Here is a 23,128-nt window from a genome sequence, read left to right as displayed (position 1 = left end):
GAAAGATCAACTGCCGGTTAATTGGCACCTATTACCCAATCCACGAGAGAATCGAGTGACGTTATAGTACTGACCTAATCCTGGTGCCACACAGGCATCTCAGGTAAACCACTGGAGGTTGAGTAGTTAATGGCTCTGTCAGGGCTTTCTGTGGAAAACCAATACTAAAATTAGTATGCATACAATTCTGCAATGTGAAGACTCTGATTCTGCACTCACTCATTAGTAGTGAGATGAAATCCACTCATGAGGGACTACCTTGTGAAGTCCTCACCGGTATTTAAAAACGTCAATTAATTAGAATATGGTCATCAGACATTTGAATTAATCTGTCAAGACCTGCAAGTTAAGGGGATGGAACGAAATTAAATAAGGGTTAAAAGCTGGCAAAGTAACGCTTATCGTTTTGGCCGTGGTTTCAGAAATTTACCTTGAATGAAAAGCTGGGCGTCGCACGCCTCGTAGAATCCCTTCTGCCAAGTTCAGAAGCAAGGATGAACTGGCAGAAGGCTTCCGTTTATATACAGAAAGCAGTGTGAGCCGGGGAAACATGCATGTCGCACGTTCAGCCCTCGTGCGGCATTCAAGGAGCTCATCGCTTGTAATCCACGGAGCCCGGACGTCAAGTTCAAAGGCCCACCAGGGTGGATGCCAGAGAGTGCAATACTGTAATATCCTTAAAGCCATGTCGGCAATTTTAAAAGGTGCAATTATATACAGTGATAACTCTTAAATGAGAAGGTACCGACAAGAAACTGGGTTCCAATCTCAATTGGAGAATAACATGTGCATCCAAGCATGTCTAATCGGAGATATGTGTAGGAATTACATAACACGTATGTGTACTAACTCCCTACAGTGCAGTGAGAACGATAGGGTGCCATTATATGCAGTGTACTAATACGTAATGGGAGTACGCAGTGTGGGAGAAAACTAATGTGGTATTCGCAATCGTGGTAATTATTCATGTGGGGATACCTATTTGCGTAGGGAGCTGTACATATAACATAGGAGAAGCTTAAGGAGTTTATATGCAAGAGAAGAAAACATAGTAGTTCAACAAACCATGGGGATACATATTTATGCATGTATAAAGGTCACATGTGAAGGTACGGATCGACAACAATTAGGTGTATGTACATGATGCCATAGATGGGAGGTGTATACATATATTACAATTCATATTCACAAGCGGTGTATATACATGGAGTGCATACATATTACTAATCATATTTACAAGCGGTGTATATACATAGAGTGATAAGGAATCTAATGTATTCTGCCTATTTACAAACTATAGAGTCGGTGCTGGGTAGCAATATAGCCTGCCAAGATATGTCCTACTAGCTATATATGCAGTGTCAGAATGTGCAGGTCTAAGGACCAAGGTTTAGGATGGGGGTGTTTAGCCAATACTCAAAGTAGCCGCCTGTCTGGCTATCTCCTCGGATTTTTTCAATCCCCTAAGTGCTGTGTCAAATGTGTAAATCCATTTACACTCACAATAGTTCAGGGTGTTGGAGAAATTCCCACCCCTTGGGTTCCTTTGGACTTTTTCGATCACCCACCCTTTTAGGTTTTCGGCCGAGTGCCCAAAGGTGATAAAGTGTTCTACTAGTGGGGCACCTTGTACCCCACACCGTATTCTACTACAGTGTTGTAAGACACAGGTTTTGACTTTCTGCGTTGTTTGCCCGATATATAAAAAGTTACTGGGGCATGAGATGGCATATATGACCCATGAGGAGTTTCAATTGGTGTGATCCCTCATTGTGTACGTGTAGACACTTAAAACGACCCTTGATGGGGGTGATGTTCCATAGTGGTAACTGGACACTGTTGGGTTTAGGTGGAAGTAAAGATTTCTTTTATAAAGGCATGCATGGTGGGGTTTGGTGTACCCAGATCGTCAGCAACCAGGTGGCAACGTTTGTTAACAGTTTTCCGAATGTCATTGCTCTTGGTGTACACAAGTTAATCGATCCTTTGTCTGGGAATTGTTGTTTTATGGTTCCAGAAGATACTCCATGTGGCTAAACCAGGCCCTCTTACGTGCCTTCTTGAGGAGCCTGACGGGATAGCCACGATCAGTCAACCAATACTAGTTTTAGTAGGATTAGGTCTACTGACCTAATACCGTCACTCAGTTCTCTCCCGGATTGGGTAATAGGCGCCAATCAACGCTCAGTTGATCTTTCACCCCTAGGTTGCCCCCCCTTTCATCCTGAAGAAGTCTCGCAGAGGAGGTATAAGTCACCCTCTATGCACAAGCCGAGTCGAAACGTCGACGCACCCCACCCATCAACGGCCTGTATCTCAACCCATCCCCTTCGCTTGATGTTGCATTTATGCATTTACAAAAAATTGTAAACATTTTTATAAATAATTTTTGGGGGACAGGCCTTTCTGTACTGGTCTCTTTACCAGTCCATTGCCTAAGCATTAGAAATGTATAAACTCTGAATATTAGTGACTATTCACCTTTTCCTACCCATCACGAGCACACCCATTCATCTCCCATCCCCTGAGCAATCTTTGTACCTTCCTTTTGTCTAAATTAACTTTTGATCTGTTTCAAGTATATAAAATTAAATATACTGGACTTAAACAATTCTTTGACGCTTTCGTGTTTTACATTGACTGTACGTTCTGAAAATGCTATCTTAGATGTTGTTGTGTTCATTGTTGATATGTCTTACTAGTGTTTGACTTAATTAAGCAACACACACATGATAAATTATAAATTACTCTTCTCTAAAGCAGTCACGGACCACTTGTTCATGACATGATTGGCTATATATTCCTAACTAATGTGGCATCTGAATTTGTAGTGTTTTAGGAGCACACGTATCCCCTCCAGCCATGCGTGCATTATTGGGGCCAATCTCCGGCCGTGCGTACTTTATATACACAAGACTCCACCAGAAGCAGATGTAACCTGTTAGTCAGCCCCCCCCTCACTGAGCTGACCACCGCTCATAGACGACCCAATCGGAGACACTCCGTGGACTCACATGAAGCACGCTCGTCTCACTGAGCTATCTGCCATAGAACACCCACATCCTGTCATAAGATGTTAACCCCTTCAGTGCTGCGCGAATTTCGCTGCAGTGCTGAAGGGTCATAAATCAAATTGACTCATGACGGAAATGTTCCGTCATCAGCACCGGAGCACCGACGCTGATGACGGAACCGTTCCGTCATGAGCATGCAAGGGGTTAAAGGCACTTTTGGATATCGTTAGAGCTTTGACTGTTGTGTATGAACAGTAACTCACACTGAGCTCTAGTCCGCAGGCGCTGCTTTTAATACTGAATCTTATTTCAGATACAGGTCTTATGTGATGTTCATCCTTTGTTCCTGTAGCTGTCATTGCTCTTTAATACAAAGATGATGTGTGTGTTATTTATTACAGGTGTAATAATGTGAAGATTCAGTGCCCAGAGATGGTGGTGAAGACTTATAAAGGTAAATATCACTGTGACGATTAGCTCTGTATGTTATGGTTCATGAAAATGATGTGGTATGGTATGGTTTTGTGTATGGTATGGTATGAAATGTTATGTTCGTATGGTATGGGATAGGAAGGGATGAGATTGTGTATCGTATGGTATTGTATGGTTTGGAACGTTATGATTGGATGGGATGGTGTGTTGTGCTATGGGTTGGTATCATGGTGAAATATGGTATGATGGGATGGTGTGGTGTGGATTGGTGTGGTGTGCTATGGAATGGTATGGCATGGAATGTTCAGGTGGTATGGTATGGGGTAGGAAGGGATTAGATGCGATTGGATGGTGTGGATTGGAGTTTTATGGAATGGTATCTTAAGGCGGCATGGTATGGAATGTTATAATTGGATGGTGTGATGTGATATGGGATAGGATCATAGTATAATATGGGATGGCATGGAATTGCACCTCAGAATTTGGCATGTATTGCATAACACATTCTGTGTTCCAGAGTTCTAGCTCCAACAGTGACCAAACACATGCTTCTGCAATGACCCAGCACATACTGACCTGGGGCATGCACCTATACTGACCTAGCACATGCACCTATACTGACCTAGCACATGCACCTACACTGACCTAGCACATGCACCTACACTGACCTAGCACATGCACCTACACTGATCTAGCACATGCACCTACACTGACCTAGCACATGCACCTACACTGACCTAGCACATGCACCTACACTGACCTAGCACATGCACCGACACTGACCTAGCTCATGTACCTACACTGTCGTAGTTCGTGCACTTACCCTGAGCTACCCCATGCACCTACACTGACCTAGCGCATACTTCTACTCTGATCTAACGTATGCACCTATAGTGACGTAGTGTATGCACCCACGCTGGCCTAGCGCATGCACCTACGCTGACCTAGCGCATGTACCTACACTGTCGTAGTTCGTGCACTTACCCTGAGCTACCCCATGCACCTACACTGACCTAGCGCATACTTCTACTCTGATCTAACGTATGCACCTATAGTGACGTAGTGTATGAACCTACACTGACCTAGCGCATGTACCCATGCTGGCCTAGCGCATGCACCTACACTAACCTAGCGCATATTTCTACACTGATGTAGTGCATCCATCTACAATGCAGTGTAGTATATGACTGGTACTGTATTCATTGGAGTAGATCTGTCATTCTGTACCATCAAATGCAGTGTAGTTACTAGTACTGTATACCTTCAAGTAGTTCTCTTGCTCTGTATCATCTAATATAGAGTACTAACTAGTACAGTATGTCTTGGATCAATTCTGTTATCTGTACAATCTAATGCACTGTACTGGCTATTACATTATAGCTTGGAGTAGCTCTGTAGCTCTGTACCACTAAATGCAGTGTACTGACTAGTACTGTACTCCTTGGAGTGGCTCTCTCACTCTGTAACGTCTAATGCAGTGTACTGAGTAGTACTGTATACCTTGGAGTAGTTTGCGATCTAATGCGGATTACTGGCTTCTACTATATGCCTTTGGAGTAGCTCTGTGACTCTTCACCATCTAATTCAGTGTTCTGACTAGTACAGTATACCTACTAGTAGCTATCTTACTCTGTGCCATCCAATGCAGTGTACTGACTAGTACTGTATACCTTCTAATAACTCTGTACCATGTAATACAGTGTACTGACTAGTACTGTATACTTTCTAATAACTCTCTCACTCTGTACCATGTAACGCAGTGTACTGACTAGTACTGTATACCTTCTAATAACTCTCTCACTCTGTACCATCTAACGCAGTATCCTGACTAGTACTGTATACCTCTAGTAGCTTTCCTTCCCTGCAGCATCCATTGTGGTGTACTGATTACTACTGTATACCTTCTAATAACTCTCTCACTCTGTACCATCTAACGCAGTATCCTGACTAGTACTGTATACCTCTAGTAGCTTTCCTTCCCTGCAGCATCCATTGTGGTGTACTGATTACTACCGTATAACTTTGAAGTAGCTTTGTCACTCTGTGACTTCTAATAGAGTGTACTGACTAGTACAGATCACCTTCTAGCACCTCTGAGATGCACCCCAGTTGCAGAACATTTGTCCCAAGATTTCTAATCCTTTTCTACCTGAAGGACAGCTGTCGAAGCCTGGTTTATTTTTGAGAAGCAGCTTCACCTCTTGTGAGCCTTTTCTTTCCTCCTAGTTCTTGCTTCTGCTCTAACTTTGCTGCTTTAAGACTCTTATTTTCCAGTAGTGGGGAAACTTCCAGTAGTAAGGTTGGATCTAATTGTAATAAAGGTTTGCTTATCATGTCCTATTTATTCGACTGGTGTCCTTTTTGATCAATGTGAGTATCTGCCACCTGAATTCGGTCCAGCTCCTCTCCAAGCGTGTTAACTGATTCTTTTCTGTTAGCGGTTATTTTTTAGGTCTCGCCTAGGCAGCGCGCATGCGGTGCTCTAGGAGGGCCTTTAGCCATCGGTCTTCACTTTTCAAGCACTGCACTCGTGCTTGTGGCGTCATCCACCTTGCAGGATCGAGCAGCGGCATGCCACAAGCACAAGTGCAGTGCTGGAAAAGTGAAGACCTCGCGAGCACGCACGCACCACTCCCGGCCTTGTTCTGTTAGTTGCTCTCTCTATAAGCAGAGAGAAGTGTGTATATAGATTTGCCACAAGACAGTGTGAGCAAGCGGAGAGCAGCTTGGAAACATGCGGCGGCATACCCGATCACCTCCAGCCTCTGACGGCGTGTTGCTGGGCAAACGAGTACACCGCCTTCACTCCCAGGTGAAACATTTGCACCCTTGCTTGTGTTGTGTGTGAGCATCAGAAGAATAGCGGTGCTGTCCCACAGCACCTTGACCAAGTATACAATGGTGTTGTACTACTTTGGCAGAGTTTGGGACTATTTTGGAATTTATTTATGAGCGCTTTTCACAAGCGCAACTGTTTATCGTAAAGTCACTTTTCACAAACACTACTGTGCGCCTGCCCACTTTTTGTGCATGCCGCTCTGCACCTTTCCTCCCTCCTCTTGTGCTACGTGTCCCTTCGTCTAATCACCGCCCCCGCTTTTTGCTCCGCCATGAGACTGCCCGTAGCTCCTCTTATGTTGTTCATCCCTTCTGCCATTAGCATACCTTGCCCTCTCCTGTGGCCGTAGCAGATCTGCTATGCAGCCCCTCCCATTCCTGGCTCCATTATTGCTGCCCCCGTTCCCTGTGTAGGCTTGGTCAGGGAGGCATTTTCAAGTTAATTACAATATACGCGTTCCACATACCCTGCAGACACACCGACCAAGATACGAGATGTCCATTAACTTGATTCGGATTCTCTAATTGTGACTGATTGGCATATGCAGCGGTAGTGCTGTGGACTTCAGGCAATATTTATATATGTGATTTTCTTTTTGCTTGTGTCTCGGCGCAAGGTATTAAACAGTTATTACGTCCATGTACCAGACCGAGCTCACGACAAATGGTCACTGTAGGTGATGCACAGCTGCTTGTTTATGGTCTCCGTTTCTGGGACACTTTAGCATCAATGTCGGGAGCTTCATGACAAGATGGTTGTTCTGAATGGACACATGACGTGGTACTCCCTTAAGTGCAGAAGTCACTTTGCAGCATTTTCCACAGCTTTATTAGTTGCCAAGATAGACTGATTCATTTGGCCACATACATGACCCCTGAGTGCCTGCGAATGTTGGTTTAGGGATCATAATGAAAGACTTGTTCAGAAGGGGTAAATGTTCGAATCCCTGCAGTCCATTCTGTTGATCAATAGCTTTGATTGCAATGATTTGACTAGAAGGCATTGGCACCTTTTGCGAGTTATGCAACTGACCTGTTGCTGGTCACAGATTCGTCTATGGGCAGAATCATAGACATCAATACACCAAAATGGCAGGTGTAGTGGAAGTGACATCACACATCCTTTGACCTTAATGAAATCACATTAGGGGATGCATATGACTACTACTGGCTCCAAGGCATGGTGAATAGTGACACGGCTCATGGTCCTCCATGCTAATTCAGCAACATGTCAAGGGAAACAGTGATGTGGCACTCTCCAGCTGTGATAATTGAGAACACGAAAATGGTGAAAGGACAAAAAAAACACAGACTACTCTTTAAAGGAATTTGGTTCCTTTGTTCATGCAGTACATAGTGCAGGAAATTGACATGCAGCCCATCTCTTTGTGTGGGTGTGCAACTCTGATCATGCCTCTGTGCACAATTCTTCATTCTCAGGAAGTGTCTTAGTCAAACCAAGGTGTACTCCAGCCTTCCTGCTCCATCGAAGTATAGGTGATTTCACACAAGATGCATACACTTGGCTTTCCATTGGTTTCTGGAGGGAGGGAGAATGAGAGATAGGAGAGCAGTAGAGGAAACAGGTAGGAAAAGGAAGGAGATCAGTTCTGACTACTAGTAAACCCTGCTGATAACTGTAGGGTCTAAATAAATACAGGACTCCTCCCAACGTGGGTGTGCTCCTCCCATCATTTAATTAAGATCTACTCACACATACATTTGGTACTAGTTAGGCTAGCCATGATAAACGACATAGATTTACACAGGAAAAGCTGGTAATCGCTCTCTACATGGTTTGATCAGCTGCTACTAGTCGTTGTCTTGGCCGATTCCTGGAGCTGGTCGTCGTTTTGCGTGTATCCCTACCATACATCAAAGTCTAGTCCTCTATCAGTGAGCAACCTTCTGAATCATGTACAGCACCCAGCAGGAGACTTGTTACCCGGATCTCTTGCCCAAGAAAACGCGTGGAGTCGGTCACTTCTGAGAGATCTACTGAGCGGTGACCCTGGGCCCAGAGCACTGATCAAGGCCTCCCAAATGGTCACAGATGATCTTAATGGTGATATTACATCACTATTAACATTTTTGATGATATCACTAAAACCATGTTTGCTGACTGTGGGAATATTGCTGTTTAATTGAGTGACCTTCACAGGGACATCTACATGTTGTGGTTGTGCAACCTTCTCGCTCATTTTAATGTCTGATTATGTGTATTGGTGGAGTTTCAAAGACTGTCATAGCTACTGTATATCTTTATAATGTGTTAAGTTAGCATAGGCTCATTAAATGTTTAAACGCCATTTTTCCTTTTGCTGCTTCTGCACACGACACTTAATTGTTGATTTAGCTTTTAACCTAGTAGTTCGTTGTGGTTTAATTGAGAATAATATGTTATTACTCTGATATCAGCTTTGCTTAATAAACTATGTCTGTACAGAGAGTGCTGAAGCTTCAGGAACAACACGATACAGAATTGTTATGAGGTCTGATCTTCGCGCCTTCATAGACATAACATAAGTGCAGCTTCTGCCAACTTTGGGCTTGAGGCGGTTTTTATATTGCTTTGCTTGAAGCACACAAACACACTTGATGCTGTTCGCATGCAGAGAGAGCTGGTGTATGCTGATGTGATCCCTTCATTCTAGGACACTGAGGTATGGGCCCGCCCTAATTCAACCCAAAGAGACCTTCTTAGCTAATAATATAATATGTGTGTTAGGGAGGGTGAGAAATAAGTGTTGTTAACCCTTATTCATTTACAGCATATTAACATGCTGTCATCATTCGCTTTTTATGGACTAGTAACTATGCTGGTAACTTTGCTTCTGATAATATGTTTACTTGTATTATCTAAGATACTGCGCCTGAGAAGACGGCATTAGTAAATAAGCATTTCAAATGCTCATGTGTTCTTCTTTACTCCATGTTCTGGTTTGAAATGATTGTATAACGAAAGAGTGCTCATGTGTTCCACGTATCCTGAGGTACTGTAAGTTCATGTTCTGGTTTGTCTAAACATTGGGAGTTTGTTATGACCAATGAGACACTGTAGCTAGCTCGGTAAGGGGTTTGTTGGGTACTGAGGTGAGTTTTGGGTCACCCTAATTTGCTGAGGTTCCAATCCTCTATGCACAGTTCTGTGGGAGAACAGAAACTCTGCTACAAGACATCAAGCATTATCTTTAATCAGTCAAGATATTGGTTATGAGTGACTTTTATTGACGAGTCCAAAACAGACTTTTTTCCTCAGGCTTTATTGTTGACTGCAGCAATACATTGTTTTGATTGTTTTCCATGCTGCATTAAACACTGATCTTGAATAAGGGAATAAACAGGGCATTTTCTAGTCAGCCTAAGACTTGCTACCGATCGTGTTTTCACACTACTGCCCCATGTTTAACAACACAGAAGGAAACATTTTCTGTTGAGGTACAGTTTTTACTGTTCATCACTGTATTTGTGTTTGAAAGAAAAGGTATTAAAATAAAAGTAAATATCCCATCATTCAACACAAAATACCATTCCACATAATTACACTCATAACACACAATTTTACTCCACATAGTTCCAGTACACTCAAAACCACATAATTACTATCTGCATAATTCCACTGCACGCCATGCCACATAATTCCACTACACAAATCCACTCGACAACATTCCGCAACTAAAAATTACAATCTCACTCCACATAGTTCCAGTACACTCAATACCACATAATTACTATCCGCATAATTCCACTGCACGCCTGCCACATAATTCCACTACACAGATCCACTCGACACAATTCTGCAACTAAAAATTACAATCCACCCACATAATTCCACTAGACAACACATGCATACACACACATAAAATGTGTTTTACACAGGTAAAGCACATTGCCATTTACAATGCCAACAGCTCTAACTCAAACAAACGCGAGACCTATTGCATTTCCAATGCTTGTATTGAATGTTCCCTGTAAGATGAATGAATGAATATACAGCTACATAACAAGAGCAGCTTTGTTTTTATTAGATCATTAATGCTCGAAATATTTGTGCAAAAATGAACCCCTTTGTGGTCGATGCTAAAACAAATTCAGTTTGGGATGGATCCCTAAAGACATTTACTAATTCAGTGACAGCACGGCATGTAATGCGGGTTTACCCATCGTGAATTTAAATGCCCAAACAGCAATCTTTTTTATTTTGATATCTCTATTAGTATTTCATATAAATAATATAACGGCAGTGACAGGATGTCACACAAGGCCCTTTTCCGTTTCTCGATAGCGCATGCTATATTCTCCTAATGGGAGCTTCTTTGTTATTGCCATGCAAGGGACTTAAAGCTTGAGTATATCATCACTGCCATTTGCTTTCACGCACACAAAGCACTCCACAACGCCGGCCCAGCCTACCTTAACAGCAGACTCCGCTTCTACACCCCCACCTGGCAGCTCAGCTCCGCCAGCATCGCTTTCGCCGCTATTCCCCGCATCCAACGAACGACCTCCGGCGGCAGATTCTTCTCCTACCTCCCCACTAAGACCTGGAACACCCTCCCTACCCACATACGGCAGACCCAAGACCTACTCGCCTTGAGAAGACTCCTCAAGACCTGGCTCTTCGAGCAGGAGCAGCACTGCCCCTCCCTCTCCCTCAGTGCCTTGAGACCCTCACGGGTAAGTAGCGCACTCTACAAGTACTCTGATTGATTTTAAGGTGCCCCAGCACTGACACAAGTGCACATAATCCGGAAACATCCCACAAGGTTCGTCTTCATGGTAGACATGTGTTGCAGCATTTTTTATGTCATTTCTTTTTTAATACAGGTGTTCAATTATACATAATATAATACTAATTATATATAAGGTAACAGAAATGGCAATAGCGCTAGCTAAACACTTATAAGGTCCCAAAAGCGAGACCTATTGGCTATTCCAATGGTTGTATTTAAAATTGGGTAGACTTGACCAGACTGACTAGCATGCGATCCACTCTTTCCCAAAATGTGAATTTTTGTAATGTGCTTTCCTAAGCCTTTTACGCTGTCTTTTAGTCGGTTGTGCAATGTCTTCAAGTGGGTCGCACCTTAATAAAGTATGGGTAATATGGGTTACTGGTTCTCCCAGATCTATACTAGTTTTGTGAGGTGGACAAAGCAGAGGGACACCACAGCTTTCAGTTCTCATGTGGCACCTGCTAGTTAACGACCTTTCGGCCCTTTTGCTGAAAAAACATTTTCCCTCTGCCTGAACCCTACCTGCCTGCCTCGGGACACCACTCGTTTTGGCGCCAGGAGGCGTATTTAAACACTGACAGGGCTGCAGAGGAGCGGGAGCCCTTTTGCTGAAAAAACATTTTTCCTCTGCCTGAACCCTACCTGCCTGCCTGGGGACACACGCTGCCGCTTGAGACACCCTGCTGGTCTCCTCCGCCGCCGCTGCACGTTTCCATCGGTGCACGGCCGCCGAGAGGAGAGACCACAACCCCCAGCGATCCCTGCGGGCGACCACGCCCACCACTCGTTTTGGCGCCAGGAGGCGCATTTAAACACTGACAGGGTTCCCGGTTCGCGGGACGCGTGCACGGGACTGCGCCGGGCCAAGCCCGGGCCAAGGGCGGGCCCGTTTGAGCTCGTTAGAGACCGCTTGTGACCGGACCCCCCCTCTTGGTCCTCTGGTATTTGTTCAGTACTTGCTCTGAAGACTTGTTGTTTGCACGTTTCATTCTATCTATAAGGCCCCAACTGATAACATGTCCACAAGGAGAAGCAGAAGTAAAACTGCGGTGGGAGGAGGTCAGATAATTGGGCCATTGGATACCTTTATAAGAAGGGTGAATGAAACCATAGATCAGAGCATCATTCTCCTTGAACGTAGAGTATCCCAATATCTACAAATAGCTAGGCGCTCATCCTTGGGACCCCTCGCTTTAGCAAGAACCCCAGTACAAACTCAGGATTCAGACTTAGGTACCGTGAACGATGTTAGGATAGAAAGATTTAGTCTGCCAAATATAGTTGACCTGTCTGTATCCCAACACCTATCAGATTCCCAACTAAGTCTAGCTTTAGAAAAATCACCTGATTTACTTATTAATCACACGCCAGACGAAGTAGGGAACACACAGTCATGGGGTAAGAGAGAGGGTGCTATACCAAAGCAAAAAAAACAAGCTATAGATGCATTGGCTAACGAGAAAAATGCACCAACGAAAAAGTCTAGTAAAGTAAAAAATCACCAAACAAAAAATGGGAATAGCAGATTAACCCCTGGTGAAACTACTGAGAACCTGGAATTAGGAATTACTGAGACCCTCGTGGTAGGGGGGGACACGCATAACTGTTGTGAAGCACCCAGCATCCTGTTAGTAAAAATTGGGGAACTTTTTAGATCTTATTTTACCCCTATAGAGACTAGACTCTCAACTATTGAAAAACAACTAGCTAGACTCTCAACTATTGAAAAACAACTAGCTGGGCTGCATGCCTCTCCAAAAATCATCCCTAAGACTGCCACGAATACACCTAACCCCGGGCCCTCTCTAACAGGTGGGACTAAAACTAAAACTGGAAATAACAATACTGTAGGTCCTGGGCCCAAGAAGACTACAGCACAAGTGCTAAGTACCACCATCACAACTAAGACATCAACAGCCCAAGTAAATAAAAACCCAGCGAAACCAATAAATGATTCCGCACTTCCCCAATCTACTAAACAAATAGGAAGCCAAGTTAAGTTAACATCCCCGGACAAGGATAAGGACCAGAAGAAGGGAGAAAAAGAGCATAGACGCACGGTTCATCTCCCTCCGGTTCATCTCCCTCCAGAGGCAAGCTCATTGGTAGTAATCATGACCGGGGTCCCAGAGGTAGCTGATCACATCACTGAAACCAACTGGTCTCTAAAAAATAAAGTACAATATTGGCTTAATGTCAACCGACCATTACCGCCAGACTACCCTACTAAGATTCTCACAGTCCGCAGAGTACCCTGGATAGGTAAAGAGCGCAAAACTACCCAGGGTGACTGTGTTATAATTAATTTTGACGATCCTTTCTATCCTCCCAGGAGTCGTGTGTGGCCAGGAAATGTTAGGAATTGGAGCAGATCGGGCTACCAAGATTGGGGTGAAGAATGGGGAAGTTGGGGAGGGAACTTGGGTAACTGGGGAGGAAATATGGGAAGAGACGTTGGCCCCACGGATAATTTCATGGGGCTTCCTACCTATAATAGATATAGCTGTTTAGAGATGGTCGACTGACTGACACCAACCTTCACCCCATATAAGGAACAGGGTGGTAATAGCAAGTATAACAGTAGAAATAATCAGCAGCTCAATGTCTATCAGACTCCCAATCCCCCACCCATGGGGATAAATAATGACAGACAGGAAATAATAATACCAGCAATAAGTAGCAATGATGGTATAGATAGCACGCTACCCGCAAGGGAAATCCCGCTAGAAAGAATTGTAACTGCCGAAAGCATCATAGATGTCAGTACCAATATACCTAATAAACCAACTAAGTCAAATTCTGATCTAGCGATCCTTAGTTGGAATGTGGCCGGCCTGGAGCCAAGATTGTCTGACCTAAATTGGTTAGAGACTCTTTCTAACATAGACATAATTATGCTCCAGGAAACATGGGCCACTACTAACCTGCACATTGAGGGCTTTCACTGTAACAGTGCAATTGCGGTTAAACCCGATTTTGGTAGACCGAAGGGCGGATTGTTAACTGGCATCAGGGTTACTGCAGGTGGGATTATCAGGGTAATACCAACCAAGAGCCCTAATATCCAGATTATTGAGTATAAAAGAAAGGTCCCCTTCTATATTATTAATTTTTACAATAACAATTTTCATTCAATCCCAAACATTAATTTTACTGAACTATCTAAAATTTTGAGCATCTTAACTGAACCCCTAGAAAATATTATAAGTAAAAGGATTATTCTAGCTGGGGATTTTAACGCAAAAATTTCTAATTCAGATAGACTAGGGGCCAATACTCGTAATGCCCGAGTAGACAAAAGGGGGCAGGAATTGGACTTGCTTATCCGTGAACATATGCTAATTAATATCATGGATGCAAGCCCAACTCCAAATGATAACTATGTCCCCACATTTAGAGGTGGAGATTACTCCTCAACCATAGATTACATTTTTATGTCACCCGAATTTATTGACAGTCTTACGCTGGCTAAGGTTATTGTGACTGCATTCGGGGATCACAATGCACTGGTTGCGAATATAAGATTAGGACCGTCGCCAGTATTTAAAACCTCTATGGGGGCTAGAGATATAACCCCCGCTACAAATAATTTATGACTGAAATGGAGGAAGGTGGACAGTGGTAGCATAACTAACCAACTCACTATCAAACATCAAAATTTAATAGATTCATGTACAACTGCCGATGGGAATCACCAAAGGGTGATCTCAGATTTTACTAATCTGTGCTTAGTTATAAAAACAATTTTAACTGTCCCTAATTGTAAAATTAATACGGACCCTAAGTGGTTCGATAACAACTGCTCTGCCGCAAATAGGGCCCTACGGAATGCATTGAATGCTAAACCTAGATGTCAAATTAAGGTCAGGGAGGCAAGAAAGAACTACAAAGCGGAAATAGGGAAACGAAAGGCAATTATTCTGTCAGAACGCTGGGAGGAGTTATCAGACTCAGCCTCTGGGAAAAAAGGCACAATTTTCTGGGCCGCAGTAAAAAATCTGCGTAATATGGGTACACAAATGTCAGCAATAAGTTGTACCATTTCCAGTCACCAATGGGAAAACCATTTCTCTAAGGTGTATGCAACACCGCCAAATATTAACAATAATTTTGTATTAGGTGACTTACGCCCCTTAGAGATTAGCCTGGGTGAGGTTATTGACGGTATTAAACAAAGCCTCGGCAATAAAGCCCCAGGGCCGGATGGCCTCCCAATTGACATTATTAAATGGAAACCAGAACTTTGGGCACCCATTCTGACAAATGTGTTTAACAGCCTACCTTTAGTGCCCATACCCGACACATGGTCTACAAGCATAATAGTGCCTATATATAAAAAAGGAGAGAGAACCGACCCAATGAATTACAGACCCATTTCTCTCCTAGATAATACTCTCAAAATCTTGGGAAGAGTATTATACAATAGAATTAATGAATGGGCAGACGAAACAGGGATTTTAGACTCCTGCCAAATGGGGTTTAGGAGTGGGGTTGGAACAACCGAGCAGTGTTTAAATTTAAACCTAGTAATTGGTAAATACACTATTGCTCGGTCTGTACCAATCTATCTAGCTTTTATGGATTTATCGTCCGCATTTGACCTGGTAAATAGGTCTAAATTGTGGGCGATCCTTTTAGAATATGGTTTGGACGAATCACTTGTTTATTTTCTTGCGTATTTGCACACTGACACAAGGGCACAAGTAAGGATTGGGATGGGGGGGGGAACTGTCAGACCCCATAAAAGTAGAAAGAGGAGTCGGGCAGGGGTGCGTTTTAGCACCCCTGTTATTCATTATTTATATAAATGGACTAAACAAATCCCTGATATTGATAACCCCAGATATCCCGAAAATAAGGGGGAGATTGTTACCGACTCTGCTTTATGCAGATGACGCGGTGCTTATGGGTTTAACCCCGAACGCCTTGCGCAGCCTGGTAAAAGACTTTGTGCAATATATGGAAAAACTGGATCTTAAAGTAAATTTAAAAAAATCTTTTATTATGTCTTGTGGTCCGGGTAAGAGACAATTAAGTTTTATCTCAGTGGGTGTAGATAAACTTCATTCTACCAACACCTTTCCCTATTTAGGAATGGTTTTTGCTGCGAGCGGCTCGTGGAGTGGACATTTAGCCCACGCCACGAGCAAGTTCTCAAAATCCATTAACTCTATTCTTAGCCTCCCACGGCCGAGGAAAGTAGACGCTACTAAAGCAATTTTAAAAATGTATAAATCACAATGTGTACCAGTAGCCACTTATGGGGCAGAGATCTGGGGTCTAGGAAAAATACAGAGTATTCAGACAGAGGAAAACCGCTTCTGTAGAAAAATCCTCGGAGCACCTATTTCCTCCTCGGAATACATCTGCCACTGTGAACTGAATTTGTATTATATATCAGATTTTATTGCTTCCAGACCGGCAATATTCTGGCTTGCTATTTGGAAAAATGACATGGCTGGCCTAACCCAGGACATTATAAGAGACTGCCTTTGTTGTGATAAAGGGATGTTAATAACTTGGCTCTCTGGAGTGTTTAAAAAATTAAGTAGCGTAGGTAAAGGACACCTTTTTCTTGATCCTAGTAAAATTAATCTCAAAGATAAAAACGATTTAAAATCTGCACTGTATGCACTTTACAGAGAAGAAAGATTGGTAAGGGAATCAATTAAACCCACAATCCAGGCTTACTTGAGCAAAGATCTGTATACACAATCAACCCCTCTGTACCTCACGCTTCCAATGACAAAGTGGGAAGGATCTTTGCTTTTTCGCCTCAGGGCAGGGACTGTGAGATTTTTATTATGTTTTCCACTAGGCTATACCTTTTTAAAATCTGGAAACAACTTGTGCCCATGCAATGATACGAGCCCACAAACTGATTTACATTTCTTTTTCTTTTGTAAATTTTATCAAAAATATTTTAAATGGTTTTTAGCACCTTATTTTAAAAAGCACAGACCACTTTGTTTGGAGGAATCAAATTTGATGTTGTTGAATCTAAATAATGAAGAGTTGATATTCCGCACTAGCACTTTTCTAAGAGTTATTACCCATGTTCGTAAAACAATGGAGAACCCTTAGTAAATCTGAGAATTACATTTATAATTGTTCTTATACTGCTGTTTTTTTAACTATTGTAAATACGTTATTTGTTTTGGGATTGTCTGTATTGCTTTTATGAATTTGCAAAAATTCGAATAAAGATTCTGAATTGAATTGACCTTTCGGCTCCACCGCGCTGCTGTTACGAAATTACTTCACTCGGCTCCACTGTAACATTTACTAATTGTGTTGTTTTTTTGGCAAATAACTTTATTTTGTGAAGCACAATTGTCAGAATTGGTTGGCGTGGTAATGTCCACTGTTCTTGGAGTTGTCTTTAACTGCAGCTTAATGTCGTCCAAAACAGTGTCTACAAATCTTGGGAGCGATGCCAGTTTATCTAAAACTGGGCTGCAGACACAAGCAGGAACACATTGTGTGTCAACTTGTGCCTTCTGGACCAGTGAATTTAATGCCCCGATTTTTGAATTGCTTGTGGTAATGTAGAGAGCCATTGTATTCAATAAGTCCACCTAGATGTCTGACTTACTAGACTGGTATGTTAAGGCTTTGAGGACAGTTTGAAGGGAACTAAGCAAAATATCCCACGTATTGTTGTTTCCTCCCCAGCAAGGGGAGTGGCGGTCCAGTACTACAGTGATAAGGGGGGCAGCCAGAGGTATTCCTTCTCCCTGTATCAACACAGGCTTTGCCTGTGGCTCCACCTGTGAGTGGAAAGGTCTCATCCAATAGAGTCTTCCTCCCATTGGTAATTTACTGTTTTGTTCCCTGGATAGGATCCTTGCCGTCCAAGCCTGAAAGTTGAGGCTTAAAGTTGTTATCGTTGGAATTAAATGGTTGGTGCACCTCAACTATCACTTGTCTAACCCCTTTGTCAGGACAGTGTTAGGCTCTATTACACATTTAGCCGCCAGTGGCCATTGGAATTAAGAACCAGTCCCTCGAGAACTTTATCCAGCTCAGACTGCAACATCCCTAAGTCATTATGACTTCAATGAGCTCAACACCTGAGTTTGCCTTCTCTCCATGGCTTGGAAGCTCCTTTTCACCCAGTCCTCCCACTGGAAGGCAGATTTTTTAGTTTTAATTTCTGCGGAGGTAACCGATTTTAAAGATATCTTCAGAGTTTTGGGTGTTATTTCGGAAAAACCAGGTTAAAATGCACGCAGCGGGCTTGTAATCCACTTGCCTCGTTGTGATATGCAAGTAAAGCAGTCACTGGATTCTTTAAAAAAAACACATTTCGTCTCCATTTCCCTCTGTACTGTTTGGCTGGTAGTTGGAACCTCTACTGTAATTGAAGGAAATCCCCTTCTTGTTCAATCAATCAGTCAATCAATCAATCAATCAATCAATCAAATAAACTTTATTCGGTTTCACAAGAGTAAACCATAAAAGGTACCCCCTTCTTGTTTTGTTGTAGCCTCTGCTTGCGTGTGTTTCATTTTTTTTTAATATCAACCAATTGGAACACTTTTGTCTACGCCGAGCAGTTATTGGCTCCCCTCCTGTTCTTCCTGAGCTCATAGTGGGCCTATCAACCTCGCTATACTGAGTATCTAAATTGACGGAGTAAATATAATAGCCGACATGTGGTGAGTACCTTCGCAGGTTTTCCACTTTATGCGCTGTCAGGGACTTAAAGATTACACTGCACACCCCACGTAACTACACAATGGTTACTTCAACACGCAAAGTTAGACACAAGTCTTTGCCCCAGCAAAGCTATTAGTGGGAGGGTTTCTTTTCTCTGGGCCACTGGCGTGTTGGACGGTCACCTACAGGTGCGGACATCCGAAGGAGCATGCGGCACCGGCCTTGTGCCAGCCGCTCCTGCGCCTCTCGGAGATTACCGCAACCAGTGGCGTAACGAAAGTTGAGGGTACCTCCCTGCAATTTACATGGAGGGGACACATTCCGCATTTAATCCGGAGCTCTCAGTCCTGAGTACTGTGCTGAGCGGCCCACTGCAGCCCAGGTTCCCCCTGCACCACAGGGGCTGCGTAGGTCTTTGTTATGCCACTGCCTGCAACCACCTGCCTCCTGGGTTCTTAAGTATAATCCCCAGCTCTAGTTGCTTCCAGTGTCACTTACTTCTTGTTGCCCCTGTGTCCTCGCCGGTTCACCAGCCACACTTCTTGAATTATCCTGAATATCCCAGCTGCAAAGGGGCTGATGCTGAGCGTAGCGAGCCTGAGCTTGGTAAATGTCCCACACAGGGCCACACTACCGCTACTGCTGCCCACGCCAGTGTCTTGCTGCTGGAGCCCTTCTGCTGAGACCTCTCTGCCAAGGGACCCGCTGGGACCGCACAGGCAACTTCCTCTTCGGAGCGGAGCCGTGGGGATGCCAGCGCAGGCTGGTACAAGCTCTGAGCTCTAGCAATGCACCCAGACCGGAGCAAGGGCCGGAGGCTCACAGGAGCTGAGCCTCTCCGATCCGCTCCTGGGATTGCGGTGCATCCTTGTATCACTCGTGTCACTCATTACCATCTAATACAGTGCACTGACTAGTATTGTATACCTTCTAGTAGCTCTACTACTCTGCACCATACCTTTGGAGTAGCTCTGTGACTCTTTGCCATCAAATGCACTGTACTGACTAGTACTGTATACCTTCTAGTAGCTCTCCTACTCTGTACCATATATTATATAGCACTGACTAGTACAGTACACCTTGGAGTAGGTCTGTCACTCTGTGCCATCTAATTTAATGTACTGACCACAACAGTTTACCTTCTAATCGCTCTGTCACTCGAACATTTTTATGCAGTGTATGGACTAGTACAGTGCACCTTCTAGTAGCTCCCTTACTCTATCATCCGATGCAGTGTACTAACTAGTACCGTTTACTTTGAAGTAGCTCTGTTGCTCTGTACCATATATTATATATTACTGACTAGTACAGTACGCCTCGGAATAGCTCAGTCACAACTACTTCAGTGTGCTGACTAGTACTGTATACCTTGGAGTAGCTCTGTTGCTCTGTACCAACTAATCTGGTGTACTGGCTAGTACAGTTTACCTTTCAGTAGCTCTGTCACTCAATACCATCTAATGCAGTGTGCTGACTAGTACAGTACACCTTCGAGTAGATCTGTCACTCTGTACCCTCAAATGTACTGTACTGACTAGTACTGTATACCTTCTAGTAGCTCTCCCGCTCTGTACCATATATTATATACTACCATCGAAGGCAGTGTAATGGGTAGTACTGTAGACCTTGGAGTGTGTATTTCATTCTTGGCCATCTAATGCAGTGTACTGACTAGTACAGTGTACCTTCCAATAGCTCTATCACTCAGTACCATCCAGTGCAGTTTACTGATTAGTACTGGGTACCCTGGAGTAGCTCTGTTACTCTGTGCCAGGTAACGCAGTGTACTGACTAGTACTGTATGCCTTGGAGTAGCTTTGTCACACTGTACCATCAAGTACAGTGTACTGCCTTGTGCAGTACACTTTTAGTACCTCTGTTACTAAGTCCGATCTAATGCAGTTTACTGACTAGTACTCTATCCCTCCTAGTGGCTCTCTCACTCGGCACCATCTAATACAGTGTCCTGAACAGTGTTCCCACGAACGTGCGAGCCTGAGCGCGCGCACACATCAATGCCCCCGAGCGCGCAGTGCTGTATGAGTGGCACGCACACACATCCCGAGAGCATTGGCGCTGCCACTGCAGTGCGAAAAACGGGCATTTCAAACTTTTCAGAGGAAGAGGAATTTAGCAAGTGCTCCCTCCCAAGGAGGGAGCACTTGCTAAATTTCTTTTGTTTACTAGAGTGCGACTGTGGGGCTCATTGTTTTCTTTTGTTTAAGTATTCGTGTTAATGGCAGAGCCCTTCAGGAGCTGCGATTAACATGAATGCTTTAAACAAAAGCAAACAATGAGCCCTATAGTCACACTCTAGAAAATGAAAGAAATTCAACACCAAACACAGCGTGTGCTTTTACAATCACCTAAAAGCACACGCTGTGTTTCTAGACTTGCTGCATTTCTTCTCTTAACTGAGCTGAGTTGCCGGGTGAATGTGTGCCTTTTTTAAAGTGTTCATGTTAACTGCAGCTCACGAAGGGCGCTGCCATTAACATGAAAACGTTAAGAAAGGCCGCAGCGGGGGGAGGAGCCACCCTAGCAACCAAGATGGCCGCGTAGGCTCCCGGCTCCGCCGACCTCTGACTCCCGCCGGAATATCCTGTCATTTATCCTGTCTTTGCACCCAGCCACCGTGTGTATGAACCTGCCGTGAGATTACTGGTGCTATCCCGAGATCTCTACTTGCTCGGCTGACGAAGATATGTTGAGTGGAAGTTTGCGGCCTAGATCTGCCCGGAAGCCGGGGTCTCGAGTACTGGCCCACCCGGGTTTCAGTTGAACAACATCGGCAGTGGTGGTGTGATTGGGTCCGGTCTACCGGAGTGAAAAAAAATTCCTTCTGTTTCGGATTGATGTGGATGACGCGTGGCTGTCTTGGTGAAAGTCGGAGGAGGGGCGACAGCCCAATGCTTGCAGCTGTGGACGGGGGTCCTGCCCGGTGACCCGGTATCGGGGCCGCTGGTGTTCGCTGGGTTGAGATCTCCGCCTGTGGTGGCGGACCTAGGATATCATCGGAACAACTGTTAAGTCTCCCTCTGCAGTCGACCGTTCCCTATTCGTTTGTCCCCCTCTGAGAGATCGAGCTCGCTGGGGGAAGCAATCATGACCGACACCGATCGAAGAGTGGTAGAAAGGACCGTGGGTGACTACGAACTGTGTTGGCAGCCATTGGGTCAATTCATGTGTACGTTGTAAGCCGCTTTCAGACGATGGTGGCGCGCTTGGTTGAGATGGTATGAATTGGACCGGAACCTACTCCACCACAAGAAACGGTGTCATTCGAGATACCCAAGATGGCCACTCTGATGAAGGAAGTAGACCCCGTATTGTGTGAGGTATCGGAGCCTTTGCCCAGTGTTTTGGACGATGAGAACAAGCTCGATGCCACCAATGGATTGTTAAGCCTACGATCATTGCCGACTATGGAAGGACTACTTGGTGTTCCCATTCCAGAGACTTTTGATGAGAACTGTTATCGGAATGAAACTGCGTCATTTCCCTATACATCGGAGCCGCTAAGATGGCGGACGAATCAACGATGGGAGTTCATAACTGGGAAGGGAGTCTCTGGACCTAACGATATTCACGGCGCTTTCGTTCTTCTGCTTTGTCTTGCATTGAGTACTATTACAGTTTCTTCGTCCTTGGACTGTCCTGTGGAAGAGGTGGTTTGTCCGGAGGGGACTCATGCGTCTGATCGGAAGGGGCAAGGATGAGCTTGAAAGACTGGGTTTGATTCAAGTATCGATGGACACGGGATCTGCTAAATTTATGTTTTAGGAAGGCTGGGCGTTGTTTGAAGTTTCCCTAGTTGAGATAAATATTTGTTCTCCGATAGATTTCTTGACTTCAATCTGGGGATTCTTGGATCTGGCGGGGGGTGGGGGGGTGGGATCTCGTACGAATATGCCCTCCTCCACTCCTCTTCTCTACTTCGGTAGACTCTTCTTTTAGAACCTAGTTAGTTGGGGCGACAGGCACGCTGCTACTGGGGGTTAGGCGATAGCCATTTGCAGGGGTGCAGGGTGGGGGGATGGGTTTATTGATTTCTTTTTGTTATCGCCCATATGGTTTTTTTCTCAATTTTTTCTTAGTCTCTCCTTTACTTGTAATATTAGCGAAATATCCTGACTTTGATTCCTAACCTCTAGTATCTGGTCGCCATGGTTCTCCTGCTGTTTTGATTTCATGGGTGGGAGGGTTTTGAGGGCCCGCATCTAAATTGGTTTCCGATTATACTGATGCAACTTCTATTTTTGTGCTTAATAGTGCGGGCCTCTCGAATATTTTTGCTGCTATACGTCTATCCTGTTCTTGTACCAATTCACCCTGTTATCATTGGATGTATACATGGCACCGGATATGTCTGTTTATTTATTTTGCTTTAAAATAATAAAAAAGAATTATAAAAAAAAAAGAAAGGCCGCAGCTGCGCTGTAATAA

At 44.1% G+C, this 23,128-nt stretch overlaps 1 protein-coding gene across 1 annotated transcript in view; it reads left to right on the top strand.

Annotated features, from left to right (window-relative positions):
- The window catches only part of LOC144754172 (E3 ubiquitin-protein ligase TRIM39-like), a 92,955-nt gene that overhangs the window by 51,858 nt on the left and 17,969 nt on the right, over positions 1-23,128 (top strand). Inside the window, exon 5 of the mRNA XM_078641753.1 lies at positions 3,416-3,468. Coding sequence (XP_078497879.1) covers positions 3,416-3,468 — 53 coding nt within the window. The remainder of the gene's footprint in view (positions 1-3,415; positions 3,469-23,128) is intronic.

The sequence above is a fragment of the Lissotriton helveticus genome, chromosome 5_1, assembly GCF_964261635.1.
Source record: "Lissotriton helveticus chromosome 5_1, aLisHel1.1, whole genome shotgun sequence".
In the NCBI taxonomy this organism is placed as follows: Eukaryota; Metazoa; Chordata; class Amphibia; order Caudata; family Salamandridae; genus Lissotriton; species Lissotriton helveticus.
This window is presented reverse-complemented; position numbering and strand designations above follow the sequence as displayed.